Source organism: Ixodes scapularis, unplaced genomic scaffold, assembly GCF_016920785.2.
Source record: "Ixodes scapularis isolate PalLabHiFi unplaced genomic scaffold, ASM1692078v2 PGA_scaffold3__209_contigs__length_174095766, whole genome shotgun sequence".
Lineage (NCBI taxonomy): Eukaryota > Metazoa > Arthropoda > Arachnida > Ixodida > Ixodidae > Ixodes > Ixodes scapularis.
In genome coordinates this window covers 141,433,894-141,455,401 of record NW_024609868.1, presented here as the reverse complement: position 1 = coordinate 141,455,401, position 21,508 = coordinate 141,433,894, and the positions used below count along the sequence as shown (strand labels likewise).

At 46.5% G+C, this 21,508-nt stretch overlaps 2 protein-coding genes across 3 annotated transcripts in view; one reads left to right on the top strand and one right to left on the bottom strand.

The window, feature by feature from the left end:
• The window catches only part of LOC8043092 (abasic site processing protein HMCES), a 96,097-nt gene extending 89,004 nt beyond the window's left edge, over window positions 1-7,093 (bottom strand). Inside the window, exon 1 of one of the 2 annotated variants that reach the window (XM_040222284.2) lies at window positions 6,940-7,093. In XM_040222284.2, coding sequence (XP_040078218.1) covers window positions 6,940-6,959 — 20 coding nt within the window. In that variant the 5' untranslated portion in view covers window positions 6,960-7,093. The remainder of the gene's footprint in view (window positions 1-6,939) is intronic. The other variant, XM_029979882.4, reaches the window with a different exon arrangement.
• Window positions 7,094-7,442: 349 nt separating this feature from the next.
• LOC8043093 lies at window positions 7,443-8,098 on the top strand. The gene has a single exon (XM_002416016.5). It carries the CDS (start codon window positions 7,455-7,457, stop codon window positions 7,839-7,841), a length of 387 nt encoding a protein of 128 aa, XP_002416061.2. The 5' UTR covers window positions 7,443-7,454; the 3' UTR covers window positions 7,842-8,098.
• Window positions 8,099-21,508: the final 13,410 nt, after the last annotated feature.

The following is a 21,508-nucleotide window of genomic DNA, read 5'->3' as shown; positions in this document are numbered from 1 at the left end:
TATTGTAATTATTTAAGTACCCTAGAAATATAGGAACAGGCCCCTATGGGCATGTTTTCATTCTTGAAGCTGTAACGAATAACCTAATGGAAAAAAAAGTGTATTAGCATTATTAAAGTAACAAACTAAATCTCCAGATTTGTAGAGGTTGTCCCTTTATAGCATCGAATTCCAAAGGCATCAAACACTGTAAGAATCGTAAAACACACAAGGAATTGCTTGCATACAAACAGGGTACACAACTGTTACATTCAGCTACATGTTTATACATCTGAGTAATGGTCCTTATCTCTTATACAATGTATAGTCTGCCCGATATAACACAGGCCACAATCAAAGGGCACCTTCTACACAATTCCTGACACACTACACATCTCTTTCCTTGTGATTCTTCACACAACCCGCATTTCTTCAAACTAATCCAGGCCTTTGCTGCAAGGATAGAAAGAATGCACCGAAACTTCCTCTTCATTTTAATAGCTTCCACTCAAAGCATGCAAATGTGGGAATAATTCGGAATCTTGTCAATGTAGAAGTTCAAAAGTCCTGTTTTCATTCAATTAGTTCATCTCTTAATCCTCTTGTACAGCGATTCAGAACTGCAAGTTATCCTGGGGAGTATATCATCTGGTGTCCCCCACAAAAAAGCTTAAGGTACACTAAGCACTTCTTAAGAGTTGTGAATGCGAAAACATAGAAGCCCCTCTGACGATGTGGAGGCTAGAGGCGGCGCCATGTTCATCAGCGTTGAGACGAGCAGAAGCACCGGCGACGATCTGGATGCTAGAGGCGGCGAAACGATAAGAAGCACCGCTGACGATATGGATGATGGAGACTACACCATGTTGGTTGGCGGCGAGACGAGCAGAAGCCTCCGAGCACGCGCCAACATGTCCGTTTTAACCGGCACGGGGCCCGTAGTGGCATGGGGTTGTGGTGGTTAGTTTTATCAGCGCCCTGGTGGCACGGACACACAGCGCCATCTGGCGGCGGTCGTTGAAACTGACGCACGCAGCGACCAATGGGAGCCTCGTCGCCGCACGCCAGCCAATGGGACTTTTGGGATCAGGGAAACTAGGTGCCGTTTTCGCGCTTCAAACTGATGACGTCGGCTCGCTTCATGGGAAAGTTAATTCTTTCGCATTAAAAGGTACCTAAAGTTGAAAAAAGGACTAGACCTAGGAAGGGAGTAGTCCTTTATTATTTTCACAGAATGTCCCACAGCATCAGAGCACTAGCCAACAGGTTTAATGTTTGCGCTTCCTTTTGCATAGATCATAGGCTGAGCCATATGACCTTTGCTTCAACAAATACAGGTTGTGTGAAGAGACACAAAGAAGAAGATATGGAGCGTGTGTGTCTGGAATTGTGTACAAGATACCCTTTGATTGTGGCCTGTGTTATATTGGGCAAACTAGAAGTATAACCGACCGCTTATCAGAACACAAACTTTGTATAAAAAATAAGGACCAATATTCAGAAATGTATAAACATGTAGCTGAACATAACAATAGACCTTTTGTATAATTACCCAAGCGTCAAAAAGAATGCCGAAACGTAGGTACACGCGCTGCGCGTTCTGGCTTCTTCGGCTCTATCTGTTTGAAAGCAAAAATCTAAAACAAATAGCCCTTCGCACGCGTGTTCTACGGGCGTTTTTTTTTGTTATTTACTTCGAATCTTTACTCTGCGGAGTGCAAGTTCGTCTGCTTTTTGCACAGGGGTTGGGATAAAGTTAACATCAAGCTTTCATTGGCAGAATGAAAAAAAACAGTGAGTAGACCTCAAGGCATCTAGCATTGAGGTCTACCCACTATCTTTCAACTCAAAGCCAATCAGAACTTGGCATTGTTCTGATGTCACCATAACTCCCGTGCAAGAGCAGATGAATTGCTCTCCATATTGGGAAGGCGAGCATGTACAGTGCGTGTACCTACGTTACCGACATTTTCTTTGATGCTTGGGTAATTTAGCGGAAGGTCAATCATATACTGCTGTAAGGTTTAACTTCGATAGAACTGTAAGAAAAAAAATTATCACAAGCACTTAATAAAAGAATCATAAATAAAACTAAAACAGAGGAATGTTAACAACCCTCCATTTTGTATAGGCTCTGACTACGACAGTTTCTTGGGGTTTGAATGGGGGTGACCTTGAAGGTTATTTGTTGAAGTAATAGGGGAACTATGGCAATGGCAGAACGTGTAAGGCGTTTGTTGTTCCTGCTCTGACTGAGTCTCACAGATATCGTTCTCGCACATTCTTTCTCAACGGCGTCCATTATGAACTCTCCAGGCACCTGATCAATGGAACAACAGCGTACCAAACTGCTCTGGACGCCCATTTTGCTCTTCAATTACAACCTCCCACCCACACCGGTTCGGTGGCAAGACCTACAAGGCGGTTAGATGCTGTTGGCTCCTTCTGCTTGCTGGGGACGTTGCACGAAATCCTGGCACCCCCCCCCCCCCACCTGTGCCCGCTGCTCAAAGGGTGTCTACGGTACCGTGGCAGCATTACAGCACCACCTATGTGACAGGTGGCATCACCGTAAGTGCAAGCTCCTGTCACTCAGGTCATATCGGCGTATGTCAGTTGCCGCAGTTCGACAAGGTGCTCTCTTCTTTGCCCGAAGCTGATGATGACATCTCGCCACCCCAGTATGGGACACCCCAGTGCACCCTGGAGGACACTCGGCAACGACCCACTGGCGCTCGTAACCCCACTGCGAGCAACTGCTTCAGCAAGTCCGTTACGTTTTGATACACCAATTGCCATAGTGTGAAGAACAAACTGACCGATCTCAAACTTGCCTCAACGGCTCTTCCCGATAGTACTGGGTTTCTTCTCAGAGAGATACGGTTAGACGACGGTGTTCGCGACGCCGAGCTCTTCGGCCAGGCACTCGTCACAGTTCACTAGCGTGATCGTCCATCTCACGGTGGTGGCGTGCTCAATGCCGTGCCGCTCGGTCTCCCGGCAGTCAGATGGGACAACCTCGAGCACCCAAAGTTAGGAGCGATTTTTCTGGAGCTTCATCACCCGAAGGGTAGCGCTCTCCTCGACTGTGCCTACTGTCCACCATCCACCCGGATTATTGCCTACGAGCTACTTGATGCGTCCATCACGAAGGCGTTTACAAAGTCCTATAGGGAGGTGTTTCTGTTTGGAGACTTTAACAGCCACATCGAGTGGTGGAGTTCCGACGCTGCCGCCCCCTTTGGCACAGCTGGCAACACTCTATTGCGCCTGGTGTCAATATCAGGGCTTTCCCAGATCTTCCGCTCTCCCACCTACATCCCAAACTACAGTTTCCTCGACCTTGTATTTGTGTCACGCCCATCCCAGTATTTTATGCAATGTCTACTCTGGTTTGTCTGGGAGTGACCACCTGGCCATTGAGTTCACTTGCGCTCTGGGTCTATTCCGCAGAGGTCACTTCGCTTGTGCCATATGGAAGTTCCACCAGACAGACCAAGATCACATGAACTAACTCGCTCACCTTGCCCCCATGGTGCATGACCACAATGGGCGACAACTGTTTAGCTAACATGGACCTCTGGTGTGATTTGGCACATGCCATTAAGTTGGAGTGTACGCCCCGCATTTCTAGCCGAAGGGGACGTGCTCGTGCCCCTAGGATCACTAAGGATCACATTCATGTTGCTTGTCAAAAGAGAGCTCTTTTCAAGAGCACTGAACAGTCTGCAGTTCACTGAGACACTCGCGTGGGCTAAGGAACTTCAGCATTCCCTTAAAGCTGCCCTGCATGCTGACGAGGTTGCATTTGCCAAGTGTATTGCTCTATGTGCACGTAAGGAACCAAGAGATTTTTGGTGTTATGTCAGTCAGCAAACTATTCAATACAACCCATCTTTCACATCAAATGAAGGTTGTCACCCTCCCTGGGGAGATTGCCAACATGTTTGGGAGCCAGTTTGCTTCCGTTCCCGGCCCTACCTCTGCCCCCGTTTTACTTTGTGACCACGGAGTCGGGGTTGGTTTGCTTCCCAACCCTGATGGTGTCCCGTGTATTTCACTCACCCCGTGACCTGAAGGAGGCCCTTTGTTGTATCAAACCATCCTGCTCAGCTGTTCCTGACGGTATTCCTCCCATCCTACTCAAGATGATCCAACCTCACATTCCCCTGTCCCTTCTCGCCATTTATCAGTCTCTTCTGGACAACTGTCTTTCCTGATAGCTGGTAGCAGGCCCTAGTCACTCAGGTTTTTCAAGGGAAAAGGCAAGTCACCCAGCAACCTAACCAGCTACTGCCCAATGTCAGTTACTTCAATTCTGTACCGTATCCTAGAATGTATGGTCAACAATCACCTACTCTCTCACCGGGATCGTGTCCAGCTACTGCCTTCGTCGCAGCACGGGTTCTGGTACTTCTGCTCCTGTGAGACTGCCCTGGCCACCGTCCCCCATTACATAACCGACAACATAGATGGTCTTGTCCCCACCGACATTGTCCAGTTGGACTTCCGCAACCCCTTCAACACCCTGGATCACGCCTGTATCACCAGGAAGCTGTTCGCCTGTGGGGTGGGCAGTGGCCTATTGCACTGCGTTACTGCCTTCCTAACCGGTCGCAGTTTTAGGGTGACATACGGGGGCTCGGCGTTTCACACTTTCATTGTTCTTTCGAGGGTTCCTCAACCTGCATGTCCAGGATATTCCCCAGTCAGATAGGGTCCTTACAGTCCAATATGCAGATGACACTACGCTGGCTATGGGTGTTCACTCTGCCGTCGACATTGCCATCCTGCAGACTCACCTGGACAAGGTGGCTCTCTGGTCCACGAGTAATAATAGTCTCGGTCACGGCAAGTGCACTGTGATGCAGTTTAGCTCAGCTAGGAACAATGATCTTCCACACCACTTCCTTGGAGGCTTTCTTGTTCCACCCGTACAGGTGCTAAAAATTCTAGGCATTTCTTTCACGCCAACTCTCAATTTTGGTCATCATGTGGCTAGGGTCATTGGTAAGGCTCACAGTTTACTGGGCTTTGTGTAAAGATTCTCTCAGCATTTTGGACGGCATACCCTCAAGACTCTGTACAGTGCCCTAGCACTTCCTCAACTGTAATACTGCTCCTTTATCTGGAGCCCCCACCAAATGCAACACATGAAAAGGCTTAAAGGGGGTTCGGCGCCATGCGACTCGTATGCTGGTCGGTCAGGACCAGTCACTGGACTATGAGGAGCGGCTGCGGTCGATTGGCGCAAGTCCGCCTCCTCGTTGTCGCCTTTAGTCAGCTCATACTTAGCCTCGGTGTCGCGCATCTTCAGCCGAATAGGCCTTCCTCTCCCTGTCCGTGTTCGCACCCGGTGACATAAGGCCTCCCTTTTCCCTTCAGCAATGAGTGCATACTTGTCCTTGCCGGGAAACGTGTGCCCACCCTTGCCCGGCTCTGGTGACGACCTCTGCAACTTCAGTCGGAGCGTGATGCGCACCCTCCGTACACTCTAGAGTCGCTCGATTGGGAACCTTAAAGGCTGGTTCACACATTCGCGCCAAATGCGCAGCGTTGCGTTGCACTGTGTGGCACAGCGCATTCGGCGTGAATGTTTGGGCCAGCCTTAACTCGCTAGTCTCAGGGCCGTACTTTGTCCTTCATGTCTTCTTTGTTCATCTGTGTCTAAAACAATGAATTGTTGTTTGTTTGTTTGTTTTGTGTCTACTTACTCATTAATTCGCTCATGGGGAGTTGGCTTGCAGGCACTTTAGCATACGGGTTTCATGACCTTTCTGGCAGCCGTGCAAGCTTCTTGTGTTCTACTTTCTTTTGCAAATAAAGATTTATTGATCGATTGAGTGCCATGGTCTTTTGTGTTTGTGTTACTGAACAAAGCTGTTCTGGTGTAGGATGAGGTTGTAGCGTTCATTTAGCAGGAGTTTTAGAGGTAAGAGAAGAGGTGGTTGTCGTGACATCTTTTATGTTCTTATGATGATCTCTTAAAGCCCATTCGTTGTGACTCCTTTGAACCTAGTGCCTTTAAACCTCTTAAAATCACACTGACACCATTCATACATTGACCCTGGAACAGCATTTTACCAGAGTGAAGGTTTGGCGGTATTTGCGAGGTCAAAATGTACATACTACTCGAGAAATGCTAGTTTATAACATCTACAAATTTTTCAAGCCAAGAAAAAAGAATGAACTGTGTTTGAGACCTTTTAGTGCGTCTGTCGTTTTTATCCGCAGTCACGGGGTTTTGGTAAAGCTAAATATTCAGCAGCTTGTTTGCGGTCAGCAATGGGACGTGCGCAGTTGTCCGGATGTGGGTACGGGAGAAGACGTGTTTTAAGCCATGTTTTCAATAAAAGTCGTAAGCCGAGTTTGAGACGTGTGTCCTGTCCCCATCCTTTTCGTCGTCTCCGGTCTTAACGATGTGCAACCTAAACCAGCTGCCTGCTTACTAGCTTTATTTATCATCAACTTACATTCAGTTCAGTTAAATCACTTTAGTGTTGCGATTCCGCCTCCAGCGTAATGCTGCGCACTCTGCGCGAGTTTGCGGGCCGCCCTTATTTTGCGAGTCCAATGGTCTTTTTTTGTCCTTCCTGTATTATTTGCTCGTCTGCGTCTAAAACGTCAAACTGTTGTGTGTCGTGTTTTGTTTTGTGTCTCCTTATTAACTCGCGGAAAGTTGGCTGGCAGGCGCCCCAGCGTACGGGTTTGTAATCTTTCTGCCAGCCGCGCACGCTTCCCGTGTTCTTCTATTTCGTGAAAATAAAGATTGATTGATTGATCTAACATGGTTTCTGCGTTCATGCCGTGGCTCTCTCGAACCCTGCAGTCCCTAAATTGATTTTCAAATCAAAACAGCGCCCGTTCGAACGGGCAGTGAAACCAAAACCTGCTTGGAGCTGTGCCACGACATTTGACCGAAAAGATTTCTTAACAACTGAAGTAGAAAGCATTACAAACCATGCCATTCGGCCGCACATGACGACGTTCTTCCGGGCTTGGGTGAAACGGCCGAGTAGAGGTAAATTTTGCTGCCTATCCTGGGACGATCATTATCCGCGGGCCGCGCGGGCTTCGAAGGTGGCGGAAGAGGATGAAGGAGGAGAGGGTGGGCGTGTGAAGCCCATAGATAGGGTATGAAGTGTACATACAAATAGGTGGATAAACGTTGAAGTGGTCAAAAGTATCAGGGCGGACTGCTGCGCCATCTAAACTTGTTTTATACGTTTAAACTAAAAATCTTTGAAGACATAAATAAAGGTTTAGGGTAAATGAGACAATTTCATGTGATTATATTATGTACAGTAGAGCAAATTTCAGCGGTTTTAACCATAAACTCCGAAAACAGTAAGCAGTAACAAAATCGTCGATGAAAATTTGATGCTAGGTGCTGCTAGATGGCACAAGCTGCCGCCTGTTACAAGGGTCGCTGACAGGTACTGGCGGCGCTGTCGGCGCTCGTATGAAAAAACAATATGGCGACTGCTTCGGCGGATTCGGTCCCCGCCGACGCCGTCGACAAAGAAGAGGCCGTCGATGCGGAGGTGACCGATGAACTCGCGGAGCCCGCAGAGCCCGAGACGCTGGAGGGGCGCGCCGCCGTTATCCAGGAGAAACTAGACGCGACGTACCGGCAGATTGTGTTCCTTGACCAACAGATCCGCGACCTGAAGCGACTCTACAGGCGAGCCGAGCAAAACAACAAGTACGCCTTCCGCTACAACATCCGCATGAAGATGTCCATCGCCAGCGGGATCAAAATGATGTTCTACCACTACGCCAACACCAAGGTAACCGAGCTGGAGCGCATCACGGCTCAGATGGAACGGTCGACGGCCAGCGACACCTCGGACGGCGTCTAAACGTCGCCGATTCCTCCGGCTCTGTCACGTCGTCCCGGCGGAGACACCTAAATGTTCTCTATTGTTCGTGAATGCCAGGAGTGTGAATGTCTCGGAACCTTTGTGCGAGTATCCCCCTCCAGCACCCGTCTGAACGAAATTCCTCTGCACCGATAGAGGGGGCGGCTATGTAGATAAAAAGCCCCTCGACTTGTTTTGAGTTTCAAGGGACTTTAGATAATAAATGTGGAATTCAGCTCGCCCATGCTGAAAACCTAGCCCCGTGCCTTTTTTGGTCTCGCCATGCTCTTCATGTGAAACTAACCTAGCAGCTCCCCAGTGAATTAAATGGAAAGAAAAAAAAAAAAGTACTTCAGCTTTGTGTGGAAAAGAATATGAAGGATGCATGCTGATCCACTGGGCAACCTCAACAAGGTGGGGCATGTACTACATGTTGGCAGGGTAGCTGAAAAAGCACTGTCATTGGTTGAAACGGCAGAAAGAAAAGCATGCGAGTGCATCTATGCTTTGTTTCAGCGTAACTTGATGGGGCAAATGCAGGGCACCCGCAAGCCCATTGGAGTGGAGGAGCGAAGCATGCAACACCATTTGCGGATGGAGTTTACTTCGACAGTATGTTGTTGAGTTGCCTCACTCTGATGCCAAGATTGGCTTGTCGGGCTGTAGCTTTCATTCAACAAATTACACAGAAAGCAATATTACTAGAACAACTCAGCTGGGGAATTCCCATAGACGCCTTGCTTGGAGAACTGGCTCCAGCACATACTCTAGCACCGAGCTAGATTCTATTGCACCGCTGCCCTCTCTGCCAGTGACCATTTGGGGAACTACACTCAGACTTGTTCAAGTTACTAAAAACAAGTAAGGAAGTGCATTTTCATTGCACCTGGCTAAATTGTAACTAATTACAATTACCCTTCCATAAAAGTAAGTGACCATTGCCAGAAAAAATAATATGTTACTTTATTGGCATTACTTTCTAACTTGCTGTACTAGGGTAAGACGCAAAAACAAGTTATGGAAGAGTTTCTTTTTGCCACCAGTCACACTTGTGACCTTGAGCAACAGCTAGCTCTCGAAAGTCTAAGTGAAGATATCGTCCGCCGTGCTGAACACCCTTTCAAATGAGGCACTCACGAATGCCTGGTGCACTGCCTTGCATGCTTCTTGGGAAAAATGGAACAGCTCTCTGCCCTGGTGAAAGCGAAGGCATTGTTCTTACAGCCGGTGTTCGACACTTTTAGAATTGCATCGTGAAAGCTATAAAAATTGTAATGAAGATAATGAAACCTCAAATAAAGTCAGTGCATCTGAATTTATTATATAAACATAACTTAGCTGGCAAATATCGCCAAACTGCAGTACAGGAAAATAGCAAGACACGGCAATTGCACATAATTAAATTATAGATTATGTTTTCATATCGATCTTCCATTAGCTTTGAATGGGTACCGGACATTTCATTGAACACCGTTTTATCGAATACGCAGGCATTTCATAGGGTGCCATTTCATAAAATTTCATTTCACCTAATTTTGGAGCAATACTCACTTCTGAATTGTTTTCACCCTGCTGTCAAAGCATGGTCACTTTTCCCAAAAAAGTTTGTGAGCAGCAGCAAAGGGTTAATTTTCTACGTTCCAAGCGGGCTCTGTAAAATAATTATAACTAAACAGAGACTGATATAAGACTTTTGTCGATATAAAAAGAAGAAGATCAAAGGGCAGGGGCTCGCCCTAGGGGAGCCACCGAGTCAGTAAAAAAAAAAGGTTCCCAACCAAGTCAGTTGTCCTGTCTTTCACAAATCGACCTCACAAGGTCACCGGCAAAGTCATCCGTCGACGAATAGAGCGCTTCAATGTGCAACAATTAATGGTACAAGAAACCCGGGACCTTTGGACGTGAGGAATCAACGTGAGGATGGATCGGCTGAAGACGAAGCGGAGTATTATGCACCAACAAGCTCAACTACAGCCCGTTACGAAGCGTAGGGTTCGACGGAGCCAAAACATGAAGATAATTACCGATATCACGACTGCGCTCCAGTCAGCAACCCTTGACATCAACATCCTCAAGAACCTACGAGACAGGCTTATCGCCGGCAACGAGGAACTTCGCAAGGTCAACGAAGAGACTGAGCCGCTAATCACCGATGCCAACCTTGAAGTGGACTATGTTGCTGTGGCAGACTACGAAGATCAAGTAGCAAGAGCCCTCAGCGAGGTACGCAACAAAATCGAGCGTCAACCGGCAGCACCAGCCATTTACCATGTGGGAGACGACGGTGACAGAGTCATACCCCAGGCCATGGGCATGAAACTCCCTAAACTACAACTACTTCAGTATCAAGGTGAGCTTACCCTCTGGCAGCCCTTCTGGGAGCAATTTCAAACTGCCGTTCACCGTAACACCAGACTCACGGAAATTCCAATATCTACGCTCCCTGCTGAGTAGGCCAGCCGCCAGTGCTATTTCCGGGCTACAAGCAATGGCAGAGTGCTACAAGGACGCCATAGAAATACTATCCGAATACTTCGAGAACAAGCAACGCATTCAGCGCGAGTACCTCGAAAGACCATGAAGCCTACCAATGGTGAAGTCAGATCGAGATGTACAAGGACTACGGAATATTTACGACCACGTCCAGACCAACATTCGTGGCATGTGTGCCCTAGGCGTTTCGAGTGCGACATAGTACTCTACTACGATGGTGGACATACTCCTGTCCAACCTCCCAACCAATATAGTGGTCGAGTACCATAGACTCAAAAGATACGGGATAGAGCTTGGAGTTCCAATCAATGGGAGAGAAAGAGCCGGAATGACTGACACTGGACAACTGTTAGACAACGTCTCGCCTTTGTCAACAGATGCAGGTGAGGAGTTGGAGAGACTCTTGCATTTTATGCGCGTGGAGATAGAGAGCAGAGAACAGTCATCAGCACTCGAGCGAAGGCCGACAACCGTGCCAACAGTGGCTCATAATCGGAGGCAAGGCGCCAATCCACCATCAACGTTGGTGTTGCACACTAGCAGAACGGACAACACTGCTTCTTTGCAACTACTGAACTCACTGTACCGGTGATTGCCCATCGGATATCACAGTACCATAGAACGCCGCGCATCCGCCCATACCACACTAAGCACCCATTCCCAAATTTGTACGATCTGAGAAAGTATGCACACTACGTTTAAAAGTAAAATTGATGATTGGACGAGCGCCCATCCCCCATTTTTTCGCGATTATCTCTAAATCTTAAGTGGGCGCTTGCCCGGTATTTTTGCGGTAGATGAGAAAAAGAAAATGCTAGCGCAAAACATGAGATGCTTTCGTTGCACGAAGCGAGGTCACCGACCAAAAGATTGCCGAAGTCAACAGAGATGTACCGGATGCGGGGGAAGACATGTCACCTCAATGTGTAACCCTGCATGGGAGGCTTTATCAACGGTTCGGGAGACTGCCAACGTTCTTACCGCAGGTAGTACCACGACAGAACAGACTTCGACCGTCCTATTACAAACGTTCCGAAGCTGGGTTAGAACCAGCCTGAACCGAGCTTACATCCGCAGCATTATATATGCTGCGGATGTAAGCTGATAAAAGCCAAAAAACTTTTATCAGGGAAGACTTGGCTAGGAAGCTTAATTTGAAGGTTGTCGGAGAACGGATCATGCAACTCGACACCTTTGCTTGCAGTGACTCGAACAGGTGTAAGCAGAAGTTCGCCGTAGTTAGAATCCGAATTAGGGGCCAATATAAGACAACAGATCATGTCTTAGAAGCAGTGGTCGTGCCTTTCATCTGCCAAAACATCATAGAAACTCCAGTAGAGCACACATTTCTCAAGACTATCCCAGGAGGCATCGCCGACAAGTTGATGTCTCCATCGACTCAAGTGGAAGCGGGCATAAGCCTTCTAATTGGAGCGGACCAGATGTGGAAATTGTTGACCGACGAGACACGCTGCTCATCTTCCAACACCGGGCTAGTAGCCATCGCAACGACTTTGGGATGGACCTTTCGGGGTCCGACGAACACAGTGAGTGTCTTATCAAATAGTACCACAAACTTGATGGTGTGCGTGTTGAGTGTGGGACGGGCTGACGAAGAAGATGATGCAACGTTAAAACATTTTGGGGAACTAGAGAGCATTGGAATCGTGGATGAACCTATGGATAAGAAACAACAGGAAGAAAAGGTGTTTGAGCAATTCAAGGAAAACATCAGACAAAAGAACGGTCGGTACAAGGTCGCATTGGGCCATGGAAGGAGACAAAAACAACCCTTGGAGATAATTACATGATTGCCAACACCAGACTCCGAAGTCTAGTGCGCTGTCTCACACAAGATGGCTCTATCACCCAGTATGACAAAGCAATACGTAGTTACTTTACAGATGGACACGCCAAAGAGATAGAAGAAAATGCATCAATCTACAGGCACGTTTATTACATGCCTCATCGAGCAGTAATTCGAGTTAACTCGGAGTCAACTAGACTTAAGAGTAGTATTCGACGCATCTTCCCTTGCAGCAAACACCGGATCTCTCAATGTTCACCTTGAAAAAGGTCCAACGATCAACACGGAGCTTTTGCCCGTCCTACTTAAATTTCGAATGCAGAAGGAGCAGACATACCTACAGGGCGTTTTTACCAATAGTAATCTCGGAGCGTGACAGGGACGCTTTCCGATTTCTTTGGTTTGAAAATACACCCAAACCCAACGAGCCACTGCCTAACATGAAGGAGTGGTGCATGACGAGGGTTCCTTTTGGAACAACTGCCAGTCCCTTCCTACCCGGGCCTACGATACAGCACCACTTGCAAAACGTGAGTGGGCCGAACAACGACATCGCAACTATTTTACTCCGATCCTTTTACGTGGACGACCTGCTAACTAGAGCAGTGAACATCAAGGAGGTGCAGCGACTCGCCGACGGAGCACTAACTTTACTGAGGGAGGCAGGCATGGAACTGCAAAAGTGGAACACCAATTCTTCTCAACTCCAGAAACTCTTTGATCAAAGAGCGGATAACGTCGATCATTCATCCGAGAATAAGCCAATTAAATACCCCGAGGTCACCAAGATATTGGGATTGGTGTGGGATAAAAATGGCGGATGCCTTCAAGTTCTCTGCTGATCATCTCTTGGAGATACTTTCTACAAATTTTAACACTAAGCGCTCCGTACTTGCCTCGGCTAGGATCTTCGATCCTTTCGGTTTCCTCTCGCCGTATGTCATAAGAGTAAAAATTTTATTCCTACGTATGTGGCAATGCGGACTTCGATGGGATGAGGTTCTGACAGAGGCTCCATTGCAAAAGTGGAAATTCTTGTGCGCCGATTTAACGGAATTACCACAAATCACGACGCCGAAATATCTGCTGGGTGTCGAAGGTGAAAGCGAGCTGGAAACTCACATCTTCACCGACGCTAGCCCTCTGGCGTATGGTACCTGCACATATCTCCGTGTAGTGAACAGAAAAGCAGAAGTCAGCGCGAATCTGATATTTGCTAAGGCTAGAGTTGCTCCACTGAGGACGCTAACCCTTCCACGACTAGAAGTGATGGGAGCGCTATTGGGAGCATGCATTGCTACATATCTTGCATTCGCGCAAAAAACCTCTAGACTACATATCTTCGTAGCTCATTGTTAGGCCACACCGTTACATTATGGTACTGGACAGATTCTACGATAACACTAGGCTGGATTAAGGGATTGACAATCGAGTGGCAACCCTTTGTGCGCAATAGAGTGACAGAAATACAAGCACTCAGTGATCCGTCCAGTTGGCACCACTGCCCAGGTTACGATAACCCAGCCGACGCTCTCACTAGAGGGAAGACTCCCTATAGTGCATGCAGCTAGGGACTCAACAGGTATGGTGGTCAGGGCCGGAATGGCTTGCCCTTGAACAGCGAAACTGGCCAGTTAGTACACCTTTAGAGAACCTTGACGACATCGATGGGGAGAGAGAGCAGCAAACCGAAATGCTGCCGACTGTTGTACCTGTACAAACTGCGCTTTTGACGCTAGAAATTTCAGCAGCTACACCAAGATGTTGCGGGTAACTGCTTGGGTTAAAAGATTTGTGCACAAATGTCGCCAGAAGAATGAGTCAGCTGAACTACCACTGACTACACAAGAGATTACGGATGCGGAACTTTTTTGGATTAAAACACGCTCAAAAGGAATGCTTCGATAAGGATGATACAAGAAATAATACAAAGTGGGAGAATTGCTACAAGATCTAAAATAAGTGATCTACAGCCGTTTCTTGATGAAACCGGGAGATCATATATGCGCATACAAGGCAGACTTCATCAAGCTACCTTGACGAAAGACGTAAGACACCCATCCTTTTATCAGGAGACCACCCGTACACTAAGCTGCTGGTCACTGCAACGCACTACAGAACAGTACACGGAGGCCTGCAGGCCACATTGACAGAACTATGTGAAAGATTTTGGCTGCCAGGAGCACGAAGAGTTGTGAAGAAGATCCTCATTCAATGCGGGACCTGTTGGCGGTTCAGCGCAAAGCCAGCCACAGCTCCAGTAGCTCCACTACCACGGGACAGGGTGGAAGTGGGACACCCATTTCAGGTTGTAGGAGTCGACTTCGCAGGGCCGTTATTTGCCAGCTCAAAGGGACAATGTGCTAAAACATACATTGCTCTCTTCACTTAATTGTGAGACTACCCACGCAAAACACCTCGAGCTAGTATCCTCTACGACCACTGCATCGTTTCTCTTGGCTTTGAGGAGATTCGTGGCTAGAAGAGGCATTCCGACCACAACTTATAGAGACAATGCATTAACATTTAAAAGATCAGCGAAGGATCTGAAAGCCCTATGGGAGGCTGTTCACAGTACCGGACCCCAAGACTTCTGCAGTACCGACCAAATAACCTGGAAGTTCATTGTAGAGCAGGCCACCTGGTGCGGCGGCTGGTGGGAAAGAATGGTGCGATTGGTGAAAACGTGCATCAGGAAAGTTCTTGGACGACAAAGTCTGTCTTTTGAAGAGCTATACCTACCGTACTGACCGACATCGAAGCAGTGATCAACTCTAGACCCTTGACCTACTCATGGGACGATTGACAACCCCGGAGCTGCCATACCCGGTCGCATCATCGAGAGATGCGCTTTCACGACGGTGGCAATATCGACAGAAGCTCATGAACAATTTCTGGGTACGCTGGAAGAAAGAATACCTCCTAGAGCTTCAATCAGCTAGCACACCTAGCAACACCTCTTAACAGCCGACCGCCGAAAATCGGAGACGTGGCACTCCTGCACGACGACATTGCCCCGAGACATCTGTGGACTTGGGTTAGTGTCATTGATGTATTACCTGGAAGAGATGGAAATGTGAGGGCATGTACCATAAAGCTGCCATCCGGCTCAGTGACACGAGGACCAGTACAACTGCTGTACTCAATGGAAGCCATTTGAACTTCAATGTATTTTCCTCGCGTTGTGGGGGCGGGGAGGATATATGTAAAATAATTCTAACTAAACAGAGACTGACATTAGACTCAATTGTCGGTATACAAAGAAGAAGATCAAAGGGCAGGGGTTCACGCTAGGGGAGCCATTGAGTCAGTAAAAAAATAAGAAAATTCACTACCAAGTCGGTTGCCGTCTTTCACAAATCGACCTCCCAAGGTCAACAGCAAAGTCATCCGGCAACGAAGAGAGTGCTTCAATGTGCAACAGGCTCTGCTCGTAAACGTCAAAAATAAAGCCTCTACTGCCGCTCACAATTTTTTCTGTCTGTTACTCTCTTGGTGAAGAATTGCTCATTACTTTGGACCAAAAATAGTTTGTTTACTGAATCATAAAACATAAAGCTGGAGTGGGTCTGCGACCTAACGTTTCCAGGCAAGATAAGTGGCTGTACCCACCACATACATTGCTCCCTATTTGTTATAGCATGCAAGGTATATCCGGAAGGGAACATAACTAGTTAGCTGCCGGCTTTTTATTTTGTGTTGATATATTTACTTTTGTTTTCATTCTATACTAGGAGAACAGCTTAATTCCTAAGAACATTGGTTGAAAAGCTGGCAGGTTCACAGTTCTGCCGATTACAAAAAATTAGCAGAGGGGAGACACATCTTTTTTGCTGTTTCGTGCGACGTATCATTACTTCAAGGATGCCTTCGTACTTGAAACAAAACACGTCTCTCCAAGGAAGAAGGTACATCCTTGAAGGGACATACCTTTGTCATTGTACCCGATGATCACAAATCAGTAGCTGTAAAAATAAATTGGAATGGCAGGTGCAACAGAGAAAATCAAGGTTCTCATTAGTTCCCCTCTTTGCAGAAAAAAGGTCTGCTATCCTTCTGGTGTTACAGTAAAAATATTTCCTAAATCAAAAATTTCTACTGTTCAACTAAGCGGCATTCGATGAAATGGTATTCAATAAAATGGCGTTTGATGAAATGGCATTCAATGAAACGGCGTTCGATGAAATGGCGTTCGATGAAATGGCATTCAATGAAATGTCCGGACTCAGCTCTTAACAAATGGCGTGCCTCGGTTAAAGGGGCCCTGCAATCGTATTGAAGCGTCTACCTTTTTTTGCGGTTTTCACGTCTCTTGGGAGTTTGGGCAAGCCAGCGGGCACGGAGAGAGCAACTAGATATTAGTGCATCATATTTTAACCGGACGACGCGGAAACCTCCTTCACCTACGGGGGCGGGGGCGACCTGCGGTGCCGGAAACGCGCAAAGTGTGAAGTCTTTGGTCTTTGGCTTACTACTCGTCAGAGCCACTAAAAGCTTCTTTTTAGTCGAAATACAAAATATAAGTGGCGCAAACTGTTTCAAATACTTATAAAAGTAGTCTTTGTTCAGTATTTTAGATCAGAAAAGAATCAAATGCAGTTTATAAAGTACGACAACAAGAAATGACCCGTCGACATACCCGTCACCAAGTGTAATTTCAATAAAATTTAACCTTACAAAAAAACGAAATATAGGAACAATATTTTTGTTGGTTTTATATTCCCGCTCTTTTTCCCCGTTAATGAACACGTAAAGCAACGCATTACAATCCTTCCTTTACGTAAACAAGTAAGGAAATCACTCTACAAGCGCTTTGTAAAATTTGTAATTATTCCCTTACAAAATTACTGATAAATGTAAGGGATTGAAAGTAATTTCGTTGGTTGTAACAGATTACATACAGGTCTGACTACACATACCAGAACGGAAAAGATGGTACTGTTGCACAGACTTGTGCCTATCTCAAATACTCTATTCAAGATACTGTATCTTAAATACGTTTTGGAGTATCTTGCAAATACTTTTGATGAATAGTATTTAAAACTCTCTTTTAATTACAATTCCGAGTATCTTGTACTCATTATCTTAAATACATTTTTGACATTCCGCCATTTTCCGAGTTTTTCGGTATGAAGTGGGGTGGGCGTGGCACGAGCAAACGTGAACATTCTTACAAGCAACCGAATCCTGTTGCTAGCTCCGATTAGCTACGGTGACTTTAAGTGAGCTCGTGAAAATATAGCTTTTTTGCCGACTGTGGCTCATATTTCAACCCAAAGTTCGTACAATGAAGGTTCTCCCCTTGCCTTCCCAAAGGTGCCTTTTGTTTCTATAGTTTCCCCCCCAAAAAATCCTCAAACCAAAGGTGTGGTTTTACGGAAGTAAAGATGCCACCCGGAGGCACAAGCAGACAGGGAAACGACCTACGAGAACAATGCAGACTTAAGCGTCAAGAAACAACAAATAGAAGAAAATGAGAAGTGGACACACACAAAAAAGTAGGCATTTTTGTTTTGCTTTTTGTATATTCGACCCCTAAAGCAAAACATCGTTTTTTTTCTTTTTTTGTGTTGTCAATCCGGCACTTATTGCTCTCGCGAACACTGTCTGCAAGGGAACATTGATAAGCAGAGAACAGTACAGGAAACAAACTGCGAGCTGGACGACCTTCAAAATCCCAAAAAAGCGCCCCCCAACGCTGAGTGCCTTTCTGAACGCAACCTACTTAAAGGTGCGACCACTGCCGTGGCTATTATGTGGGTTGTCTTTGTTATCCATTCACACATATCCGTGTCCCAAGTTCGTTTATAGTGAATATGGATTGTAGTAAAACGATGCGTCTAAGGTGCGCCGCAGGATGCGATATTCAGCGATGTCACTATTGGCGAAGCGCTCAGACCCGTCTGTCACCCCCCCACACCTCGGTGTTTACCCAGCGCAAGGCCTACGCACATGGCCACAGGCCTTGTGGACATGTTCGTGTCATCTTTTTTTAATAGCGCGCGGGTCCTAGTGTAATGAAAAAAATACCAACAATTAGTGGAGTGACGTTAAGTGCCGGATCTCCCCCAAAAGCAGTCGTCAGAGGATGCGAACTTGAACCACTTGGGCTTTTGTGCTGAGCTGGGCACCCTGCATGCTGCATTGTTCATGCAGGCCGGAATGGTAACAAAAGAGCCCCTCCTCCCCCTCATCGGAGAACACAAACTCCAGCCGAGCGCCGATGCCAGGTTCGGTTAAGTCAGCCGAGCGCTGAGCCATTGTATTTGTTGTCCCCATCCATCTAGTTCTAAAGTTAACCGATTGGGGCACCACGGTCTGATCTCCTCCCCAACAGCTAAAGTGACCTCCTTCTTGTTGTCCCAGACATGTTTTGTAACATCTATCAGTGATATTGCCACGTGCGTTGACCAGCGTGGCCGAATGGTCACTGCGCTTGGCTCTCGCGCGGAGGCTCCAAGTTCGATACCAGAAAGTGGACTTCTCTTTTATTTATTCCTTCAACTTGACATTCTGGCAAGTTCGAGAATTTTGTCGTCTGATTGAGTTACGAATGTTCTACGCGCTGATCTTTCTACGCCGAATGTTACAGAAACCCACGCGGGTACAAAAGGTGCACAGAGTGGCGGTCCGGAGTCAGTCTTGCCCCAGCGGTCGATCCTGCTCTTTCGTCGACATCGACGCTAGCCTTTCCCTTTTGTTTTGGGAACAAGTTCGCCCCATTAAACGTTTAGTTTCTTTAGTTATTCGCCGCCTCATCATTTATCATTCGTGACAATATTTTGCTCTTTATAGTCGGACTGCATAAAATAGCCCTACGATAATTTTTTTTTCCACTTTGTGTTGCTGCGTGCTAATAAACCATTCTGGTAACTCAGATTTGCGTAGCTCCATAATTGTCGTTGTCAACGACGTCGATACAAATTAAGCAATGCGGAAGTACCTTCAAAAGTAACTGAAATGCATTTCGAAGTATTTGTACTCTACTCAAGATACTTTACAGTGAAAGTAACTTGAGTAGTACTTTAAATACTTTAATAATAATAATATCTTTATTCAACCCTGGAGGGTTGCGGCACCACAGAAAGGCCATTGGCCTATACCTGAGGCCTGTGGTGCCGCACTACTACATATTGTGAAAAAGAAACAAATAAATAAATAAATATGACAATGAAGCATGCAAGGTTTTTTCCCATAGAAGATCACTGCTGAAGGAAGTCCGATGCCTCCTTGCACCAGGCTTTAAGGTCCTCCTTCTCCTGGGGTGGACAGTCGGTCAGCGTCTTTGGCAGCGAGCGCCAGAGGGTTACACACTTCACCAAGACAGAGTTCTGGTGACGCACAGTGCGTCACCAGAACTTTATGACGCAGGTATTTAGTAACTTGACTTAACTTTTATAGAGTATTTTGTCCAACACTGCAGTTGCACCACGCTACGGCTTCCAGCCTTCTTGCAAACTGTCCAATCCAGAAAGTCACAAAAGCAGCTTAAAAATAAAACAGTTTTTCCCGTGTCTGCAAAGTGAGCTTTTACTGCCCCCTTGTCAAGACTGATCATGTGCCACCAATTAATCAACAAACCAACCTGAACGCCAAGGGGTGGCATTGTAAACCAAACCTGGCTCACAGTGGCTTCATTCCAGTGAACGCGAGGGGTCCCTATTTCGAGGTTCCCCACCGAGTTCTGGTAACATAGCTGGTACAAAGGATGTACAGCCTTGGAGGGGCGACTGATGCTTCGCTGAGAGGCCACTAGGAGGATCCTTTTCGAATAGTTCTCCCGGGAAATCTGATTAATTGGTCGGACCAGAATGCTAGTGTGTCCGTCTAGAGAAGCTCGCATACATTACAATCACAATCCCGAACATTGCTACAACAGGGCTGGGCTGGAAATGCAGAAATGTAGCAGCATTAGAAGGCAAGGCGAATAATGACCATTCAGCCTGGCAGCTTTCATAGCCGACAAGCCTTTTGTCATTAGTGGAATGAACATTTATTAAAAACGCATCTATTAAAGAAGAGATATTACTTGGCTTCCTCAGCTGCATAAAATGAAAGCTTAATGGGACAAGGAAGAGAAAACTTTATAGTTGAAGAAAGAAGTTCCCGTTTAAGTAGAATTGCACAGCAAGAAGTCAAGGATGCATCAAATCTGAATAAACAGTGAAGGTCTTTCTGACCCTTCCCTAAATGCACAAAATGCACTAGAACCAAATTATGGAACTACCTAAAATAAAGAGATAAATGGTGAAAAACATGGCGTGGGCTAATTGATACCGGAGACTGCTGAAGCCCCAAATTCGTGTTTCAGGTGGCGAGCGCAGCAGATTTTTTGTTTCATGGTGCGAAGGACCTGCGGAAACTCGACGAGACTCGCATCTCACAGGAATGAATTTCATAAATTGCAGACGCAGCAGATTCAAGTTTTATGGTGTAATAAACATGCGGGAACCCACTACAAACTTGCCTGTCTCAGGAACCGATATTGCGCATGCAGATAGCAGACAGAAACACAGGAATCCGCTACAAATTCGTATGTTACGAAAGCAAATATCGCGAACGCAGCAGAATCATATTTTATGATGCAATATACACGTGGGACCAACTCACATAAAATCAAATATGCGCAAGCAGATCGCGGACAAAAATGTGGGAATCTGCTAAACTTTATGTCACGGGAATGGATGCCGCAAATTGTTGCCGCAGCAGATTTGCATTTCCCGTTGCAACATACACGTGGGAAAAAACTCGCATGTTACGGGAACCGATATTGCGTGCACAGGTTGCAGACAAAAACGCAGGTACCCGCAATGAATTCGCTTGTCAGTTGTGCCGGTACAGCAAAATGCACAGTTGATGCGATTCCCGTCGGACATCGCATGACGTCCGACAAGAATTGGGGGGTGGGCAATGTTTCGGAAGTTTTATGTTACAGATATTTAGCCAGAAAAATGGGGTGGGCAATCTCTCAGGGGCGGGCATTCTCTCGGAACTTTACGGTAGACAGCATGTGGTGAGGAAATTGCTTACACATGGCACTTCCATATAGCACATGGTATCCAAGGGCATTCCACAGAGGTGGCCAACATATCACTGAGAAGTTTGGCTCTGGAATAACCACGCTAGTAGAATAATGGCTGTCATTCTGGTGTTTATTGGAGATACCCTGAATTTTCAAATGCTGCAACCTTTCCACCTTGCATTCACTTCCCTCGTAAGAAGTGCCTAAGAAACCTAGTCTGATGCTTTTGCTGCAAGTCAAACAACAGGCATTGAGGTTCTAATTTATAAATATGCTGCAGCAGTCTTTGTCAAGAGTTCTTGAGTAAAACCTAAAACCCAATTATCTAAAATAAAAACACTGAAG

Bases quoted from the DNA above. Each gene is read 5' to 3' on its own strand.
- LOC8043093 (XM_002416016.5), top strand. From the start codon at position 7,455: ATGGCGACTGCTTCGGCGGATTCGGTCCCCGCCGACGCCGTCGACAAA.